This window comes from Macrosteles quadrilineatus, unplaced genomic scaffold (genome assembly GCF_028750875.1).
Source record: "Macrosteles quadrilineatus isolate MER2022 unplaced genomic scaffold, UCM_ALF_1.0 Scaffold_2__2_contigs__length_208266976, whole genome shotgun sequence".
Classification (NCBI taxonomy): domain Eukaryota; kingdom Metazoa; phylum Arthropoda; class Insecta; order Hemiptera; family Cicadellidae; genus Macrosteles; species Macrosteles quadrilineatus.
In genome coordinates this window covers 17,280,949-17,302,381 of record NW_026542595.1, presented here as the reverse complement: position 1 = coordinate 17,302,381, position 21,433 = coordinate 17,280,949, and the positions used below count along the sequence as shown (strand labels likewise).

Genomic DNA, 21,433 nt, shown 5'->3' with positions numbered 1-21,433 from the left:
GTTGTTAAAGTGTGTTTCGTGTTTTGAGTTTGACTTTGACTGTTTTGTGTTGTGTGTTGTGTTAGTTATAAAATAATTATTTTGAAAATAATCTATCCATGAATTGAAGGGTTATTTCTTTCACAAAGCTATATTCATTTAACCTTATTTCAAAGTTTCTCGTATGGTATCTTCTGTTCTTCGAAAATGAGTTTAACAAAGGGAATATTTAAATGCTGAGAGGAAGGATTTGCGTTTGTTTGACAGTTTTGCCATATTTTAGGTTAGTTACCGAGTCTTATGTTTGGAGATAGGTAATAATATGTTATCCAATGTTAACAGCTAAGCTAAAAGCTTTTTATCATTGGAATAAATTATTAGAGCTAATACACAACCATACATAATAACATAATCCATTGTTACATAACCTCTGGTAGATGAGTAAGCCTAAGTAGATTCAGTAGGTAGAATAGGCTATAACGTAACTAGGCATATACCACGAATAATTAAAAAGAAGGTTTTATCCCAGTATTCATGGCTTATGCCCATAAGGCCACATCATATGGAAGTAAGCAACGAGATCATTTAAACAATGCAATCATTTTTGAATATACTATTATAGATAATAATCTACTTACGTATCACGTATGCCAGTAGGTGTCAATTATTAAAACTTGATATGCTGTACATGTTTCAAGCCTAAATACGGCTCATCTTCAGCAGCATTTTTCTATGTACAATTTTCACATCGAGAGATGATTGTCGACTATATACAGACCACATATACACACAAACAGCATATCAAGTTTTAATAATTGACACCTACTGGCATACGTGATACGTAAGTAGATTATTATCTATAATAGTATATTAAAGGTGTCAAGGCTGATTAATTTGATATCATTTTTGAAGTTGTTGCTATTTCAATAGGGAGAAAACGAAAACAGTAACTTAACTTAAGGGTTAGGCCTATACCTAAATAAACAACCCGCACATAACCTACTCATAAGCTGCTTCCTAATCTAACCTAACCTCTAGACAATAGACAGTTTCCTTTATTTGTAATTTCGTCAAGAAATACAATGGTGTCACATAGCATATAACTTAGGCCTAAGTTCTTTTGGCTCCTCTAAACACTTAATTCCACTAATCCGCTTAAACTCCGGGTAATTATTTGGACGTAGTGACTACTCGCAAAAGTGAAATTTTTTTTTCATAATGACCTCAATTTCACGCTGAATCCGAAAATGACGTTTTTATTTTTCGGAAAATACCGGAAATTCCCTAAAAAAGGGGAAAACAGGAAAATTTATTATTAAATTATTAAATTTATTAAATTACTCAAAATACGTCATGTGGGTACTTAAAATACGCGGAAAATTGTGTAGATTAAGAATATGCAAGATTTTTTTTGATCCGATGAAAAACACCGGAGATAGGGCGAAAAAACTGAATAATCGGTAAGGTTAGGTTAGGTTTGGTTAGGTTGGGTTGGGTTAGGTAAGATTAGGTTTGGTTAGGTTAGTTTATCAATATCATGAGTATTGTAAGTAAACTAACCTAACCTAACCTAACCTAACTTACCTAACCAAACCTTAGTTAGGTTTGGTTAGTTTAGGTTAAGTTTGGTTAGGTTAGTTTATCAATAACATGAGTGTTGTAAGTAAACTAACCAAACCTAACCTAACTAAGGTTTGGTTAGGTTAGGTTTGGTTTGGTTAGGTTAGGTTAGTTTACTTACAATACTCATGTTATTGATAAACTAACCTAACCAAACTTAACCTAAACTAACCTAACCTAAACTTAACTACAAACCTAACCTAACCAAACCTAATCTTACCTAACCCAACCCAACCTAACCAAACCTAACCTAACCTAACCAAGCCTAACCTAACCTTACCGATTATTCAGTTTTTTCGCCCTATATCATGTGTTTTTCATCGGATCAAAAAAATTCTTGCATATTCTTAATCTACACAATATTCCGCGTATTTTAAGTACCCACATGACGTATTTTGAGTAAAAAAATTTTTTCCCGTTTTTCCCTTTTTTAGGGAATTTCCGGTATTTTCTGAAAAATAAAAACGTCATTTTCGGATTCAGCGTGAAATTTAGGTCATTATGAAAAAAAAAAAAATTTACTTTTGCGAGTAGTCACTATGTCCAAATAATTACCAAACTCCGACCTGCCTTTCCCATATTCCTAAATAAGATCAGTGGTCAATTTGTGTTTTCATTGAAGGCCTAAGTTATGCGTTTGATATTTTGTAACAATTATTGTGCTTTCAATGCCTTTGTAATTCACTTATTGATTGTCTCCCTGTCTGCTACTTTGTGAGTAGACATAACCACAGACCAAGCCTTGAGCATGACTTAGCCTATTGTACAGTTTGTATTTAATGGCCAAATAAAATGATTTATGACCAATAGCAACGCTCCAACAAACCAAGCGACATGACAGTAGTCCTACCATAATAACCAATGTTTAGGTTGGTATTGGCTAAATTTCCCAACACGGACAATTTTTTGAGTACACTTCCATATCTGTTGGCACAAACAACCGAATGAAAATATTGATCGATATATCGATTATTCGATACATGGTTTGGTTAGGCTAGGTTTGGTTGTACCTCACTAACCAAACCAAATATTGAATTAAACAATCGAATAATCAATCAGGTAGGCCTACTCATTCGGTTGTTTGTGCCAACAGATATGGAAGTGTACACAATTTTTTATTCTTCCCGGCTATTTAAGTTACCCATTCTTCCTGGATAAGTTAATTGAGATAGCTACTCATATAAGTCACCCTTTCACCCATCTAAATTAAACTTAGGTCTAACTTACCCTTTTCTCCTGATGATTGACCTTTGTTAGAGGCCATCCCACCGAAAACCCCCAATTCCTATCGGGTCATTAAATTTTCAAATTGAGGACCCTCTTGTGTCAGTTACTTTTCTGTTGTTTAAGCATGAAGAGACTACCGTTGACTAATGTTTTAGTGTACTGTCATGTTGTCCCAATCAATGTGGATTTTATCATTGATAACACTTTTGTAAAAAAAAGCGTCAGACGTTCCCTGTCTGTCGTTATAAGCTCGAGTATTGTTTTCATATTGGTTCTTGCAGCAATATCTGTCTTGTTCCGCAAGCAAGTGGCTTAAGAGTTTATACGACAACCACGCTCAAAGAGTTTCTTATAAATGTTCTTGTTTGTGGTTTTTTTGCACTTTATGCGTTACTAAACCGGCCATCGGATCGTGATAAAACTTTGGGAAGTTTTTCTATACACTCGCGGGAAGGTTTCTGTCCCATTCCCGGTCTTGAACTCCCTTGGAGCTCTGTCCCAGTGGCTCTGGAATTTCCCATGTTTAGGCCTACCTTATGTGAATTCATGTTTTAAAAGAATCCATAGAGATGCATTTCGACAGGTGTTTCAAATAAGTAATAAACAAATAAGTGGGGCTCTATGATATTCAATAGCATTGAGTACAACAGTTTATTTTTTATCGGCCCCATTGCAAAGTACAGGTACAGCAGGTAGACCGAATAAAACCTGTAACTTCATAAAAATCATTGCAAATTTCCTATTCTAACCCTTTATCTTTAGTTTTAGCTGTTACCATTAGCTAACCTAAAGTAAAATAGTGATAGTTTTCGTTAAAAAAATTAATACCTGGTGGAATTAAAGCAAACCTGCTTCTTGTCCGATTCCCAACAGATTTTGATCAAGAAAGAGATAAAATCATTAGGTACAGCTAATCAGATGTCATGTTAAATTTTGCTCCTGTCAGAACACACTTTTCTACAGGGCCGGATTTCCCAATAGGCCCGGTAGGCCTAGGCCTATGGGCGCGAGCTCCCAGAGGGCGCACGGCCGAGAGGAAAATATTTTTTTTATATATAAAAAATTATAATAAAAAGTCATAATTGATAAAAAAAACTCTGGCTAATTAAGCATTCTGATTTTGAAGTACATAGGAAGAAATAATTGTTAGACAATTAAAACTATAGACATTGCTGTTACCACACTCACCTCGCAAAACAATTGTTATTAATTAATCTTTTGGATAACAATCTGCAGGATCAAGTTAAAATATACAATACGTTGTGTTGGATATTTAAAAAAAAGTATGAATTTATCTTTAAAATTAACAAAAAAATTTTATAGGTTTTAGTTTAAGAAAAATTCAATACCCTCCAAAGCAGCATTATTGCTGTAATTTTCTCCTCAGACCAAAAAATCTGTATGGTTGGCCGGATTATTGCTCTATTTTTCTTTGGAAATATAACCTAGATGCAGTACAACCATAGATTAAATATTACCATTGACTATTGATATAACTCAAGTCGACTTCTTATCAAATTGTTAAATAAAAAATTGTTTATGCCTATTTCATGTTGGTGACACTGGACGTTAGTTTTGACGTAATTTTGTTATATTATTTTAGGGCTAAGTTATGATGTGTGTTTTAATATCTTGTAATATAACCATGAGACGAACTATTGTTTAGATCGTTTCATTTTGGATAAACTAGTTTTAAATAACAAGAATTGTTTTCAGCTAATCCATACCATAATGATGACAAATCTAATAAAGGAGTATGTTTAATCTATGGTATCAGTATCACATACTGTATGGAGTTCATGTTTTTTGGCCTGAATTTGGAATCAATTGCCATGTTTTTTGCAGGAATGCTCAGTGGGGGTGGGTTGAGTTGTTTTGTTTCAGTCCCACAAACGTGAGCATTTACTAAAAGCATAAAATTATGTAAAGTGTTTAAGACAGCATTTTGTGAAGGCTAAACAAGTAAATTCTTCAAAAAAACTTTCAATGATAAAATTCCGACGAGGAGTGGTATACAATCAATTAACTATTAGGCTTATGGGCATGATATAGTTTTTAATAAAGGTTTGAAGGAAAGTAACTGTGACCAGACTAGGGGCGGGAAATTATTTGGGCCTAGGGGCGCCAAAAAGCTAAATCCGGCCCTGCTTTTCTATCTAGTTATCTTTGGAACTTGAAGACAACATGTTTTTAAATATACCAGAGAACATTATGTCACGAAATTAAGGAAATAAGTGAATGGAGATAGAACGGGAATAGTATTTTGGTTTAAAACATTATGATTTTGTTCCAGAGAGAGTATTGAAGCTCTTTGTAGAAAGGCAGTTAATTTTTCAAATAAAAAAAAAGTTGTCCCTTAGTTTGACTTTAGTTTCCCATAGGCTATGTCCAATTTAGCTTAGGTGATTAGGCTATAAGAATGGATTTAATCCTTAATAATAAAATGCAAAGCCCTCACTGACTGACTCACTCATCAATCACTAATTATCCTACTTCCCTTTTAACTAGGAAGCTGAAATTTGTTGCACTGATTCTTTAGGCATTAAATAGAAAAACTAAGTAGTTTTTATTCTGATCGGACTTTTGGGCTCCGCCCCAGTGGCTCTGGAGTTTCCTATGTTAACCTTATGAGTACGGTATATCTATATTTAATTCCGTAAGCGAATCGGTCCCCACAAAATATTTCGAGCTAGGTAAAAGGTAGCATGACTGTTGAGGATTCATTTAAAAGCTTAAGGTCCAAGGACGGTGGGAAAAATGTCAGAACTGTAAAAAATTACCCCTACAGACCCACATGCCGTCAAAGATCTGGTCATTTTCTAATGAAAGTACTGCTACAGTGTATAGGCCTAAGCTGCTTTAATCATACCAACCGATGTAAACATTACGTATTTGTATGTTTATTAATTTTAGTGTTCTGTTTTTAGGTTAGAATGGTAATGCAGTGTTGAAATGTATTGTGTTGGGGGTAGACCGTGACTAAATGTGTAAAAAATGCATTTCTTTTAAATTCGCATTCATAACTTCTATAAAGCAGCAATTGCAGCTATGGTCCCCTAGTTCATATTTAAAAGAAATTAATGCATCTTAACAGCTGTTACAGTTAAAACAAGTTGTTTCTGTGATTTTCAATAACATTATAAAGTCACAAGATTTACCAACAGGGTGCAGTTACCTATATAGGGTACTAGCTGTACCCGCGGGCTTTGCCCCGTTTAACTTCACAAGTGAGCTCGTTTGCGTGGCTCAATCACGCCCTGGTTGAAGTTCGTTCGCTACGCTCACTCACCTTTAGGTTGGAGCTCGTTCGCTCCGCTCACTTGCCTTCAGGTTAGCTCGTTCGCTACGCTAACTCGTTTCCAGGTTGAAGTTCGTTCGCTACGCTCACTCACCTTTTGGTTGCAAATTGGGGCTGTAGTCAAAAATTAAAAAAATATTAGTGCTGTACCCTGTTGGTAATCCTTGTAACTTTAATGCTATTGAACATCATAGAACAGAACCAACTTGTTTAATTGAAACAGCTGTTAGATTCATTAATTCCTTTTAAGTATGAAAAATCATAAGGTTAACATGGGAAACTCCAGAGCCACTGGGGCGGAGCCCGAAAGCCTGATCAGAATAAAAACTCCTTAGTTTTCCTGTTTAATGCCCAAAGAATTGGTGTACCGAATTTCAGCCTCCTAGGTAAATGGGAAGTGGGAGAATTAGTGATGAGTGAGTGAGTCAGTCAGTCAGTCCTCAGTGAGGGCTTTGCCTTTTATATATTTAGATGTTTGAATCAGCTGTGTGGAATTGTGAAATCAAAATGCATTTGACCGTTCTTCTTGTTGACATTGTGAGTTTGCTCTTTGTTGCAATGGAGACCAATCAATATTTGCTTTTAAAAGCCTCACATCAGAACTTTGAAAGCCCACGGGGAAGAGCCCTGAAGTCAATTTCAAAGCGGGAATAGCTCTAAACTGTTCCTGTGAAATTTAAATCAAATCTGCTCAGTAGTTTTTGCCTTTATCTCGTACAAACAGACATACACCACCTCTTCTTTATAATATTATATAGAATATAGATATAGATTAACAAATTTTTTTGTTTGATTCCAAAATAATTACTTTGTAGCAAATAGTTACGGCAATGATAAACCTGCTGAAATAAACTTTGCCAAATTATAAATTATGACTAAAAACTCTATATGTACCTTCACTAAGTATATCAACTCTGTTTACATTGTAGAACCGGATTTAATTTTTAGTTACTCATACCAGTATTTATCTGCCTTTCTGACTTGAGACATATTTCATTATTGATAACATTATCAGTACAGAAAAGGGTCTTGGTAAATATGCTTACAACTCCATTTGTTGGTGGTGTTCATTTCTGCATGCTTAAATTTAACTTTTTATGTTATAGAAATACATACACGTCGGTTATTCATTCAAAAAATACATTTTATATTACAGTTATAAAAAAACACATTTAACAAACATACTGACACAACAAAAATAGATACAGATTTTTCTAAAATAAGAACATGTCAAATTGACCGTTTACTGTAATGTTTCCATTGTAACATACTACATTGCACATACTTATTGCATGTTACAATTTGAAGAAGATCAATCAGAATACGTAGTTTTGAATAAGGAATTCATCCTAAACACTCAAAGCCATGCATTATTTGGCTCATAATTGATTTTGCAAGCTTATATTCTAGTTCATATCATGGTTTGAATAATGTTGAAACTCATCATAAAAAGTAGAAGATGATTAATTGTTTATAACAAAAAATCAACTGGAATTTGTTTAGTAAGTTGATTTTTTAATCTAGTTTTAACTCAAATAAAATTAAATAGGCCTAACTTTTTTTATTTAACAGAGATACGAGATAGTGTGTGTAGCCTATGTTAAGAAAATTTTTTCTTTACTTTATTTTTCTGTTCTAAAATGGGTTTTAAATAAGTTAGTTGACTTTTAGTTGTTAGTACAAGTTGTTTGTGTTTTTTCTTCAAGTATTTAGTGTGCACACTTTTGACAGTATTATTTCCAGGAGCAAAGCTAACATAGACCTAAGTTAGTATTAATGACCTCTTTTTTGTAATAGCTGAATTAACAATAAATACAAATATCACGGACAGTGTGCACTTTTTAAGTGATTCCATAAAAAAATATGTTTAGCGACTTCCAGGTAAAAATGAACATCAAACTCAATCACTGTTGACATGTAGCTATGTACCATGTTCAGCATTGTAATATCAACTGGGAGGTATGTACAAATAAGTTGTGATTTCAGGGCAAACAACAGAATGCCATTCCTATCCTAAAAAGGTAACTATTACTACTTGTATCTAGTCTCTCCATATGTGGATTACAGGTTGTCTGATAGGTATATAGTCATTGTAGCAGTTGTATAGGTCTCTGTTGTATTAGTGTCAGGTGTTCATGTCTCTGATATGTACAGGGGCAGTCCACGGAGATACAACAGCAGCATGGTCCAGCAGTCAGTCAAGCTACGGGTGGACAATGTGGTCAAGTCTGTGGAAGATAAACGCAGCTACCGAGGTCTGCAGCTGCAGAACGGCCTCCGGGTGTTGCTCATCAGCGATCCTACCACGGACAAATCAGCAGCAGCTATGGACGTCAATATTGGTACTGTCAAACTCTACTTTGCTATGTCCAATCTGAAATCAGTTTATAAACTGTTGATTTAAAATCGTCTTGTCAGAGTTATATAATCAACAAGTTTTTAGCAACTGCCCTGTTTATTGTGCTTTTTGAATATTTGTTTTATGGGCAGTGTCCTAAAAAAATACTTTACCAGTCCAACCAGAGAATTACACTTATTCCGGTAACAAATTGTGGTAATATTTTTCACATCTTATAAAAACAATTTCACATAAAATTGTATGTGTTTGCAGGTTTTATGTGTGACCCTAAAGAGCTACCAGGCCTGGCTCATTTCTGCGAGCACATGCTATTCTTGGGAAGTGAGAAATATCCTGTAGAGAACGAGTACAACAAGTACCTGTCAGAGCACGGTGGTAGCAGCAACGCGTCCACCTCAAGTGATCACACCAACTTCTACTTCGACATTGTACCTGAGCATCTGTCTGGCGCTCTGGACCGGTAATCTGTCACTGCTCACATATTGATGCCTATCAACAATATCTCCATAATAACATTAATCGCAGCCAAGCGAGCTATTTAAAATGTGACATCAGCACTGTGTTCTTTAGCCTACTTCTCCAACTACTATTCTAGCTGGTTCCAACACCTATGCAAAAGTTAGTCTTGTGTCAGTAGTTGGTAACAATATAAGGGAAAATATAGATTTGGACCAGCCTGCTGAATCACGTTGTAGATGTTAATTCACAGACAACACTTGTATTATATAACCCCATAAAAAGTAAATAATTGTTAAGTTTTGTGCATTTAAAAATTTTAAGTTTGTAATTTAATTTTGAAATAAGAAAATGCATGAGAAGGCCTATTCTGTTAACATTGTATATCCCAAACTGTTAGTAATGATATAACTGACTTTTAGCGAATTTCCCATATAGGGAATAAGCTATTACTGTAGTACCCATGGTAAGACCTGGACTCGGGACTGATGTACTTTTTCATGTTGAGGTCCCTAGAGGCAAAAAACACCATCCATTCAAATTCATATATATATATATATATATATATATATATAAAGGGATAGTAAAAAGTCTGGAGACCCCCTGTTAATTTTTAATGGCCCATACTAGAAAAACTTAACTTGGCACACGTTTTTGGCATGTTATCAAGTACTTTTTGGGCATAACTGCCACTTGGTGTACATTCCCAAAATTGGGGATTTTGGGGGAAACTCAAAAATTTCAAATGGTGAGACCCCTCATTTTGAAAGTCCTAGTAAAAGAAAAACAACAACGCAAACTAGAGGTCTCTATCTCAATCCAGTAACAAATGACAGTCAATTGAAATTCTTAGAAGTTAAATTTAACTTACAGCTTTCCAAGTCTGGAGACCCCCTGAATATTTTGTAACGGCTCACAGTAGGAAAACCAAACTCTACACACCTTTATGGCATTATATGAAGTACTTTTTGAGCCTAATTGCTATTTGGTTCCCAAACCCAAAATAGGGGATTTTGGGGGAAACTCAAAATTTTTGAATGTTAAGCCCCATCGAATGACCCCTCATTTTGAAGGACGTGATAAAAGAAAACTAACAACGCAAACTAGAGGTCTCTATCTTAACACAGTAAAATATGGTAGCTAATTGAATATAAAATTGCAAGTTAATTCTGATTTCTAAAGATTTCAATCAGCTGCCATTTTGTACTGGATTGAGATAGAGACCTCTAGTTTGCGTTGTTAGTTTTCTTTCATCACGACCTTCAAAATGAGGGGCCACTGGATGGGGCTTAACATTAAAAAGTTTTGAGTTTTCCCCAAAATCCCCCTTTTCGGGTTTGGGAACCAAGTAACAATTAGACTTAAAAAGTACTTCATAACATACCATAAAGTTGTGTAGAGTTTCGTTTTCCTAGTGTGAGCCGTTACAAAATTTACAGGGGGTCTTCAGACTTGGAAAGCTGTAAGTTAAATTTAACTTCTAAGAATTGCAATTGGCTACCATTTTTTACTGGATTGAGATAGAGACCTCTAGTTTGCGTTGTTAGTTTTCATTTATCACGACCTTCAAAATGAGGGGTTACTAGATTGGTCTTACCATTAAAAATCTTTGAGTTTCCCCCAAAATCCCCCATTTTGGGGGTGTACACCAAGTTGCGGTTATGTTTAAAAAGCAGGGTGTCCCAGAAAGGAATGCACTTTTAAAACGAACAAAACACGAAATCGGCTTTATTTACAGCTATTTTCCCAATAATACCTGTTTGTACACTTCAGGGAAATTCTTTGTGAAAGATTATTTCATCCAGTTGTAAATCTCTACGGTGCCGGCACTCCACCACACGAAACCTTACACCTGCGAAAACTCGATGGCAGTTTCTGGTGTGATGGCTTAAATTTACTCGCGAATGTTTGGCTTTAGATGATCTTGGGTTGCAAGAACATTGTTGTACACCCGACTACCCACACAAAAAAAGTCTAGTGGAGCTAGGTCTGGGCCTCTCGAAGGAAATTTGGTGTCACCAAATCTGGAAATCACTTTCCCACGAAACAGCTGCCTTATTGTAGTCATGGAGACTCCTGCTGTATACCCATGCTGTATTTTTTTAATGCCTGTACTAATTGAATTTTGTACGGGTGTAACTTCAAATTCTGTTTCAAAATGCGGTGAATACTGGTTCAGGGTATATTGAAAACAGCAATGTATTCTTACCGATCAATGTCGATTATCCTCCACAGCATCTTAAACACGGTCAATATTTTATTCAGAATGCGCTTCTCTATGGTGACCAATGGGACGACGTTTCATAATTGGTCCTGTAGCTTCAAATTTGCGTACCCAGCATTTGAGATCAAGTCTGTATTGAGCGCGGAAATGTAGTCAAACTGTCTCATTAGAAAGCGTTTGGTAATAGTGTGTACACAGAAATCACGCTGCTCACCGGAAAAGATATCCATGGCAAATAAATTTCCACGGGCATGGCTACAAAGCTCTGATAAGCATCTTATCTTATCTCTCTTGGACATTCGGCTTTAGCCAAAATAAAAGTGCAATCCTTTCTGGGACACCCATTACTTCATAACATACCATAAAGGTGTGCCGAGTTTAGTTTTTCTAGTATGGGCCGTTAAAAAATTAACAGGGGGTCTCCAGACTTTTTACTAACTCTGTATAATATGTGTGTATCCGTTAACACGATAACTCAAGAAAAAATGATCCGATTTTAATGAAATTTAGTACAAACTTTTAAACCTACATTTATTCTAACGAGTTCGCAAACCAGCATGATCGGACTATGGGAACGGGGGTTTATGGGGGGTTTTATGGGGTAAAAATAGGTTTTTCCCATTTTTGACCCTAAAACACAAAATTTCACAATTTCTTTCCAAACCATTTTGTAGAGCTTAAAAGAACAAATAATTTAGCATATTGAAGCGTTGTTGTGCGCCTAATGGTTACGGAGAAAATTCCTAAAAATTGTAAATTTAAAATTCCCATGTTATTCTTATGGAGAATAAGTCAACTGTTGTAATTTGCTTGTTTATGAACATATTTTGATCGAATTTGGAAAATACATTCATTTCTTACTAACTATTAACATTTTACAAAAAAACTACCTTTTTACCCTCCCTGTTGCAGCAAACCTAAGTACTCATTAAACTAATTCTATTTAAAAAGGGAATAAAATGTGATATTTTTAAGGAGGCATTTTAGTTTAAATCCTTAGGCTAATGGAAATTTGCTTAGTCTGCAGGTTTGCTGCGGCGGGGGTGTTTTTAAATAATGATTTGTTACATTCCCAATATCAATTAATTTTCTGCCTGCTCCATCTAGCTACATTGTTTGAAAGAGTGACTACTTATCCAGTGACAATTTGCCGTATAGGCAATTTAATTTTTTAAAGAATTGATTAGTAGTGTACTTAAACCCGTTTGTTGAAACCGACTTTAGAACGCATGCAAGCTAACATAACATTATGATTGGGAAAATAAGAGCTAAATACCGGGTGTGCCATAATACTCCCAAATGGTTAATTTTTGAACAGGCTCCATAATATTCAAACGAGCTTCAATACATGTTACTGAGTAATGTACTTTTTGTGGGTATTTGGAATTCATCTCCGCCCCCAAATAGTGTTGGGGGTAACTTAAAATTTTTAAATAACAACTCTTTTAAGTAACACATAATTTTAATGGCCATTAGGCCTAGTTCAAAAGAATATTGGTGAAAACCAGAGGTCTCTATCCCATTAAACTGACACCTTGGGTTGAGATAGGGACCTCTAGTTTTTACCAATATTCTTTTTAACTGATAGCCTTAAAATGATGTGTCACTTGATGGGGCTTTGTATTTAAAAATTTTGAGCTGCCCCCAAAATATCCCATTTTGCAAAATTGCATACTGATCAAAAAGTAGTTTTTAATTTATTGTTACAATTATAATGAGTTTAGTTTCCCCGGTACAACCCAAAAAAACGCTAATAGGGGATATTGGTGTATATTTTCCCCTAAATGTCTCTAGAGACTTACAATTAATTGTGGCAATAAAGCTTAAAAACTATAATTTTGACTTAACTTCGTCACTAATCATTAATGCTTTTGTCATTAAATGAATTTTAATCGGGTTTAAAAGGATTTATTTTTAAGTAGAAAGTAGTATACATTTAGTAATTGAGATAGCCTTAGACTGTATTTTAAAATGGGGCTTCATAATAACAATTGAACTAATAAAATAACAAGCCAGGCACTTTTCTTGCATTAATACAACAGGGGCTTTTATTGAAGTAAAACTAAATCAAAACCTCCATACTTTTATGACGAGTACAATGGTGGAAACCACATTTAAATCGAATAAGTATCAACAAAGACATGACAGTTTATATCAATGACACGGTCTTCTCATATAAAGTGTATGTTATCAGCGGCGCGGTACACACGTTAGGTGGTGGGGGGGGCGCCGGACCTATATGAGTGTATCTCTGAGCAGTACAGTGCGCGATCCAGTTGTAGTAATAGAGATCGATGGTTGGGATAGAGACCTCTGGTTTTCGCCGATATTCTTTTGAACTAATGGCCTTTAAAAAGATGTGCTGCTTGATAAGGGTTGCTATTTAAAAATTTTAAGTTACTCCCAGGAACCTCTTTTTGAGGGTGGGGGGTGAATTGTAAAATACCCCCAAAAAGTACTTTACATTACCCTAGTAACATGTATCAAAGCTCGTTTGAATATATGAAGCCGTTCAAAAATTAACCAGGGGGACCTTTATGGGACACCCAGTATAAGCCTAACAAGTACTGTAACTGTTAAATGTTTCATCTAGGTTTGCCCAGTTCTTTCTGTGCCCATTGTTTACCGAAAGTGCCACAGAAAGAGAGGTAAATGCTGTCAATTCAGAACATGAGAAAAATTTACCAAACGACTCCTGGCGCCTGGATCAATTAGAGAAGTCCACGGCCAAGCCAGACCACCCTTACAATCAGTTTGGAACTGGTATGTATACTATCTATTTTATTATTTAATTAATACTAATTTTTTAGTTCAAAAATTAACCAGAAGTAAACAAATAATTTCAAAGTTATTAAATTACTACTTTAGATAAAATAAGAACTTCATAGGCTACTATTTTTATATTGTGTAGAGGACTTAAATTATTAGTTCTTCCTTATACATTTTCTCTAAACTAGGGATGGACAAGTTCCGAAATTTCAGGAAATTTTCAGGAAAAAAATTTTCCCGATTTGCGGGACGGGATTACATTTGATTTGGGAATTTTTCGGGACGGGATTTGATCCGATCGTCAGCGATTTTGCCGCTTCGCGAGTGACGATGACCCCGCTATCGTGACAGATGTTCGCGATAGTTCTGCGAACGCAGGAGGCGAAGGCAGTTTGACGATCGCGCCGTGACCGCGGAGTCGTACCGAAGATCATGCCGTGAAGCAGAATCATACCGACGATCGTGCCGTGACCGCGAATCATACCGACGATCCCGCCACGACCGCGAGTCATACCGATGATCACGCCGTGACCGCGGAGTCATTTCGACAATCACGCTGTGACCGCAGAGTCATACCGACGATTCCGCCGTGACCGTGAGTCATTTTGAAGATCGCACTGTGACCGCGAGTCACAAGTTTCTATACCTGTAAATTTTGACCCATTTTAGCGAATTTCCCATATAGGGAATATTAGCGAATTTCCCATATAGGGAATAAGCTATTACCGTAGTACTCATGGTAAGACCTGGACCCGAGACCAATCTAATTTTTCATTTTGAGGTCCCTAGAGGCCAAAAACACCATCCGTTCAAATTCATATATATATATATATTTATATATATATATATATGTGTCCGTTAGCGCGATAACTCGAGCAAAAATGATCCGATTTTGATTAAATTTGGTACAAACATGTAAACCTACGTTTATTCGAACGAGTTCGCGATCCAGCATAATCGGACCATGGGAACGGGGGATTATGGGGGGTTTTATGGGGTAAAAATGGGTTTTTCCCATTTTTGAACCTAAAAACTAAAAATTTTGCGATTTCTTTCTAAAACGTTTTGTAGAGCTTAAAAAAAGAAATAATTTAGTATATTGAAGCGCTGTTGTATGCCTAACGGTCACGGAGAAAATTCAAAAATAGTGTAATTAAAAATTCCCATGTTATTCTTATGGAGAAAATGAAAATTGTTGTAGTTTACTTGTTTATGAGTATATATTGATAAAATTTGGCAAATTTATTTATTTCATCCTATACTATTGATGTATGGTCAAAAAACACTTTTTACCTTTACCGTAGCAGCAAACCTAAGCACTTGTTAAATCTAATGTTATTTAAATAGGGAATAATATGTCTTATTTATATGGAAACATTTTAGTAAAAATGTAATCAGACAAGTTGAAATTCGCTTAGTCTGCAGGTTTGCTGCGGCGGGGGTATTTAAGTTTTTATAGATCAGTGCCACAAATGGTAAAAATTGATTTTGTTTGTCTTTTTTGGTAACTTTAATACTCAAGACTTTCTTTTTATGCACAGGAAAAAATCCCGTCCCGAAAATCGGGAAGGAAATAAAAATCACGTCCCGAACTAAAAATTCAATCCTGTCCATCCCTACTCTTAACAGTTTTAAAAAGCAGCAATCCATAATAAATAGTTTTCAATAAAATTCCTATAGGTATATTTTATTTTTTGCATAGCATTCTCAAATATTTAGTTGGCTGTTTCTCTCACTATTTAACTGTATCACCCTTGTCTTTGTGATCACTTTGTTTTTTCATGTTTAATTTAATGATTTTTCTTGCAGGAAACAAACTCACCCTTAGTATTATTCCAAAAGAAAAAGGAATAAATGTTCGAGATGAACTTTTGAAATTCCATGACAAATGGTACTCCTCCAACATCATGTCTCTTGCCATATTAGGAAAAGGTATGTTTAATTCATGTTAATTGTATTTACATGTTCACTGTCCATGACGTGTAATCTCATCACCGCTAGCGCTTTCCAGTGGAGCATGACTAGTATACTTGTCAAAGCGCCGTTTCCAAACTATTGTCCCCTTGCGAGGTTGGCCACTGCCGTGAGACGTTGTTTCGCTTGCCGCTTATTGTGCTGGTGTTATACTTCAATCTGGTATCCGATTATTTTATCAGTGGTAGGCACTGTTAACAATTTATTGTAGTGTGGGCTTTAGGCATAGACATAGACATACTTTATTTGCACATAACATTCCATACATATCATAACATTTAGAATAGGTGCATTGTCAAAATTAAATCCATACATACAATATTTAACATTAAAACTTAACTTAAAATTAAACACTTAAAATAAAATAAAACTAGTGTACATGTTGCTCGAAATCGAGCAATTGCTAAGAAAAACTGGAGTTATTTATAAAGAAATAACTTGTTTAAAAACTAATAACAGCCATAATTTCCGATGATTTTAAAAGAGTCGACTAAAAGATTATTAACTAATGGAAATTCTCATAATTTACACAACAGTCCTACTCCAGTTTAAAGGGTTAATTTATAGCTATCAAACTGCCCATGGACGGGAAAAGGTAAGCTTACAATTTAAGTCAACGTAAACAGGCTGTCAGCTTTTAAAATGTACCGTACCTAAGTACCGTAAGTTATTTAGCCAATTTGTAGACAATAAGGTGTAGGCTACATTAAACTCTATAGAACTGAGTTAGGCAAAAACTGGCAGAACTCTGAAATGGTGTTATTTATCATAGGCATACTCATGGCAAATCCTTAAAATAAAAAATTCAATAATTAATAACTTATATCAATTAATACAAACTAACATCTAAAACTATACACATTTTTAATACAACATTGATAATTTACACATTAACTGTTTACAATATTCTTCTTCTCATTTTAGCGAATTTCCCTATAGGGAAGTAGCTATTACCGTAGGTGGCACGGTAAGACCTAGGCCCGGGACCGATTTACTTTTTCATTTTGATGTCCCCAGAGGCCAAAAACACTATTCGTTCAAATTTTTATATATGTATATATATATATATATAGATTTACTAGCTGACCCGGCGAACTTCGTATCGCCTAAGTTATAGGTTTCCCCTAAGACAGACCGATAGAAAGAAAGTACCGTTACGTTTAATTTTCAAGATGATCTCGTTCGCATCGCTCAATCACGTCCTGGTTGAAGTTCGTTCGCTACGCTCACTCACCTTTAGGTTGGAGCTCGTTCGCTACGCTCACTCACCTTTAGGTTGGAGCTCGTTCGCTGCGCTCACTTGCCTTCAGGTTAGCTCGTTCGCTACGCTAACTCGCCTCCAGGTTGAAGTTCGTTCGCTACGCTCACTCACCTTTGGGTTGCAAATTAGCTGTTGTCATAAATGTAAAAGAAATAATAGTGCTGCACCCTGTTGGTAATCCTTGTAACTTTAATGCTATTGAACATCATAGAACAGAACCAACTTGTTTAATTGAAACAGCTGTTAAGATTCATTAATTCCATTTCTCATAAGGTTAACATGGGAAACTCCAGAGCCACTGGGGCGGAGCCCTTTTAAGAATTTCGAAACGGGAAATAGTTTACGTCCGATTCGCATACCTACAGAATTTACACACCAAATTTCATAACGATCGGTGAAGTCGTTCCGGAGGAGTTTGCAGACAAACACTGTGACACGAGAATTTTATATATTAGATATATATATATACGTCCGTGAACGCGATAACTTGAGTAATTTTTGTCCGATTTTGATGAAATTTGGTTTGAAGGTGTAAGGCGGTATAAACTTGAATGAGTTCGCGAACCAGCATGATCGGACCATGGGAACAGTGTTTTACGGGGACTTTTATGGGGTAAAAAATGGTTTTTCTCATTTTTGACCCTCAAAACACAAAATTTCTCAATTTCTCTCTAGACCTTGTTAAAGAGCTTAAAAAAGCAAATAATTTAGTATATCAAAGTGTTTTTGTACGGTTATTGGTAACGGAGAAAATTCCAAAAATTGTAAATTTAAAATTCCCATGTTATTCTTATGGAGAATATTGTAAAATGATGTAGTTTGCTTGTTTATTGATAAATTTGGATTAAACTTGGCCAATTTATTTCTTTTATACTAAGCTATTAATATTTTACTAAAAAACTCGCTTAATTAGTTTTCTTGTAGCAGCAAACCTAGGTACTTGTTAAACCTAATGTTATTTAAATAGATTTAAATTGAAAATCAGTTCAGACAAATGGAAATTCGCTTAGTCGGCAGGTATGCTGCGGCGGGGGTATTTGATTTTTGCTTCGCAACGGGAAAAATATGTTTTATAATCATTGAAATAGATTTTTAATAAATAATCTATTAAAGTTTAAGATTAAATAAACCCAAGGCCCTACTACATAGTTGTTTTATTTTTTTGATCGGCTGTCTGAAATTGTAAAATAGGCATTTGACAGTTTTGGTTGTTTTTATTTAAATGTCAAAGCAAATGTAAACATGTGAATTTTCTCATGGGTCATTCCATTTCAAATCATCCAATAAAAAAATAAAATGTCACCCATGACCTCAGATTTGGCTGAATTTTTTTTTATTTGTTCATTTGACCATTTTAATAAGATACACCAAGTTTTAAAAAATTATCTTAAATAGTTTTTGAGTTATGAATTTTTGAAATTTTGCTAAATACACTTATAACGGCGCTTCCGAGGCGAAAAGGTTCGGTGACGTTCTTATATACAAAAATCCATAACTTCTACAATATTTAACATAAAGCAATAGTTTTTTCACCAAAATGTTCAGAAAAATCAGAGGATTATAGAAAAAATACATTTGGCTAGTTATTTCTTCACATTTATATGTAATGCATTGCTAAATTTAAATTTTGAGTTATTTTTTAATTTACAAACAAAAAATCTTTAAAAGCGATTATTGACCAAAGGCATAGCAGTAACCAAAGCAATTTTTTTTTTTAATTAACCCTAAAGATATAAACTAAAGTAATCTGGAATAAAATTAATGGTTTTTTACCAGCTAATATTTTTTTTATTCATATAAGTTACAATATGGGTTATGGCGAAGAAATCCTATGAAATCGATAACTTGACTTTGCTATCCAAGTTTAAAACCTATAATATTCATCCAATTGCAAACAACATATTTTAATTAAATTACAATGACTTGTCAATAGGTAGTCAATACTTAAAATGTATGCACTAACCCTTAGATATTAATTGTGAAAACATGTGTTTTTAACTGTTACCGGTACCGTATATTAGGCTGTACAGAAAATTAAAGCTGCAGTAAATGATGGGCTATACCAATTGTACTTACAAAGAAATGTATTTATTATTTATACAAGGGCTTATTGGATTAGAACATTTTTGTGATAATCATAAAGGCCTTTAACAGTAGAGGAGTTACCTTAGTTTTGGATATGGGTGCGTGTGAGCCTCAACATTTTCTTGCAATGCAAGTCAGCAGCTTGAACTTCCTTTTCAGGAAAATAATACATCCTCCTTGAGCCTTTAGTTGTAGGTGGATTGACACTTGAAATTATGTTGCATAGGCCAGTAAAATGATTTTGCTGGTCCGTGGGGATGTAGAAATTTAACTTTAATATAGGTACTCAATGTCTTTTTTTTCTCATGACTAATCCGAAACACCAATTGTCATCATAAATGCACAATGTAGTCAACCAAGCTATTGTCCTGTTAGATTTCAGCAAAAACAATTCCTATGTAATCTTACTAATATAAATGTGAAAGTTTGTGTCTGTGTTTGTTTGTTTGTGTGTTTGAAGTTCAATCACACATAAACCACTGGACGGATTGGGCTGAAATTTGGCATGATGATAACTTACATTCCCGATTAACATATAGGCATATTCTTACCTCAAAAATCCTTTCGGGCTCCGCTCCAGTTTGGTTGAGCGAAGAATATGCCTATATGTTAATCGGGAATGTAAGCTATCATCATGCCAAATTTCAGCCCAATCCGTCCAGTGGTTTATGCGTGATTGAACTTCAAACACACAAACAAACAAACAAAGACACAAACTTTCACATTTATATTAGTAAGATTACATAGGAATTGTTTTTGCTGAAATCTAACAGGACAATAGCTTGGTTGACTACATTGTGCATTTATGATGACAATTGGTGTTTCGGATTAGTCATGAGAAAAAAAAGACATTGAGTGTGATATTAAAGTTAAATTTCTACATACGGACCAGCAAAATTGTTTTACTTGCCTATGCAACATAATTTCAAGTGTCAATCCACCTACAACTAAAGGCTCAAGGAGGATGTATTATTTTCCTGAAAAGGAAGTTCAAGCTGCTGACTTGCATTGCAAGAAAATGTTGAGGCTCACACGCACCCATATCCAAAACTAAGGTAACTCCTCTACTGTTAAAGACCTTTATGATTATCACAAAAATGTTCTAATCAAATAAGCCCTTGTATAAATAATAAATACATTTCTTTGTAAGTACATAATTGGTATAGCCTATCATTTACTGCAGCTTTAATTTTATGTACAGCCTAGTATACGGTACCGGTTACAGTTAAAACACATGTTTTCACATTTAATATCTAAGGGTTAGTGCACAAATTTTAAGCATTGACTATTGACAAGTCATTAATTTAATTAAAAGATGTTGTTTGCAATTGGATTAATATTAGAGGTTTTAAACTTGGATAGCAAAGTCAAGTTATCGATTTCATAGGATTTCTTCGCCATAACCCATATTGTAACTTATATGAATAAAAAAAAATATTAGCTGGTAAAAAACCATTAATTTTATTCCAGATTACTTTAGTTTATATCTTTAGGGTTAATTAAAAAAAAAATTGCTTTGGTTACTGCTATGCCTTTGGTCAAATATCGCTTTTAAAGATTTTTTGTTTGTAAATTAAAAAATAACTCAAAATTTAAATTTAGCAATACATTACATATAAATGTGAAGAAATAACCAACCAAATGTATTTTTTCTATAATCCTCTGATTTCTCTGAACATTTTGGTGAAAAAACTATTGCTTTATGTTAAATATTGTAGAAGTTATGGATTTTTTTATATAAGAACGTCACCGAACCTTTTCGCCTCGGAAGCGCTGTTATAAGCGTATTTTGCAAAATTTCAAAAATTCATAACTCAAAAACTATTCAAGATAATTTTATAAAACTTGGTATATCTTATTAAAATGGTCAAATGAACAAATAAAAAAAATTTCAGCCAAATCTGAGATCATGGGTGACATGACCTGGATGAATGGGCATGGAATGACCCTCATGCTTCCATGGAGACAATTATTAATATTTAATTTCTAACAACAGCTGGAGTTTCAAAACAATGTTTGTTTCCCATGTTAATCTTATGGAGAAATATTAAACTTTAAAGGGCCCCAGGGCCTCACTCTCTAATTATTTACCTAAAAAGAAAGTTTCCTGCACAACTTTACGTTACGCTCTTTCCAATGACACCAAAAACATGTCAATCGGTTCAGTAGTTTCGGAGGAGT

General features: G+C 34.6%; 1 protein-coding gene across 1 annotated transcript in view; it reads left to right on the top strand.

Moving 5' to 3' along the window:
* The window catches only part of LOC128986212 (insulin-degrading enzyme-like), a 146,906-nt gene continuing 125,473 nt past the window's right edge, over positions 1–21,433 (top strand). The window contains 5 exon segments of the mRNA XM_054406431.1: positions 1–262; positions 8,279–8,466; positions 8,736–8,943; positions 13,757–13,926; positions 15,742–15,864. Of these exon segments, the coding sequence (XP_054262406.1) occupies positions 213–262; positions 8,279–8,466; positions 8,736–8,943; positions 13,757–13,926; positions 15,742–15,864 (739 nt within the window). The 5' untranslated portion in view covers positions 1–212.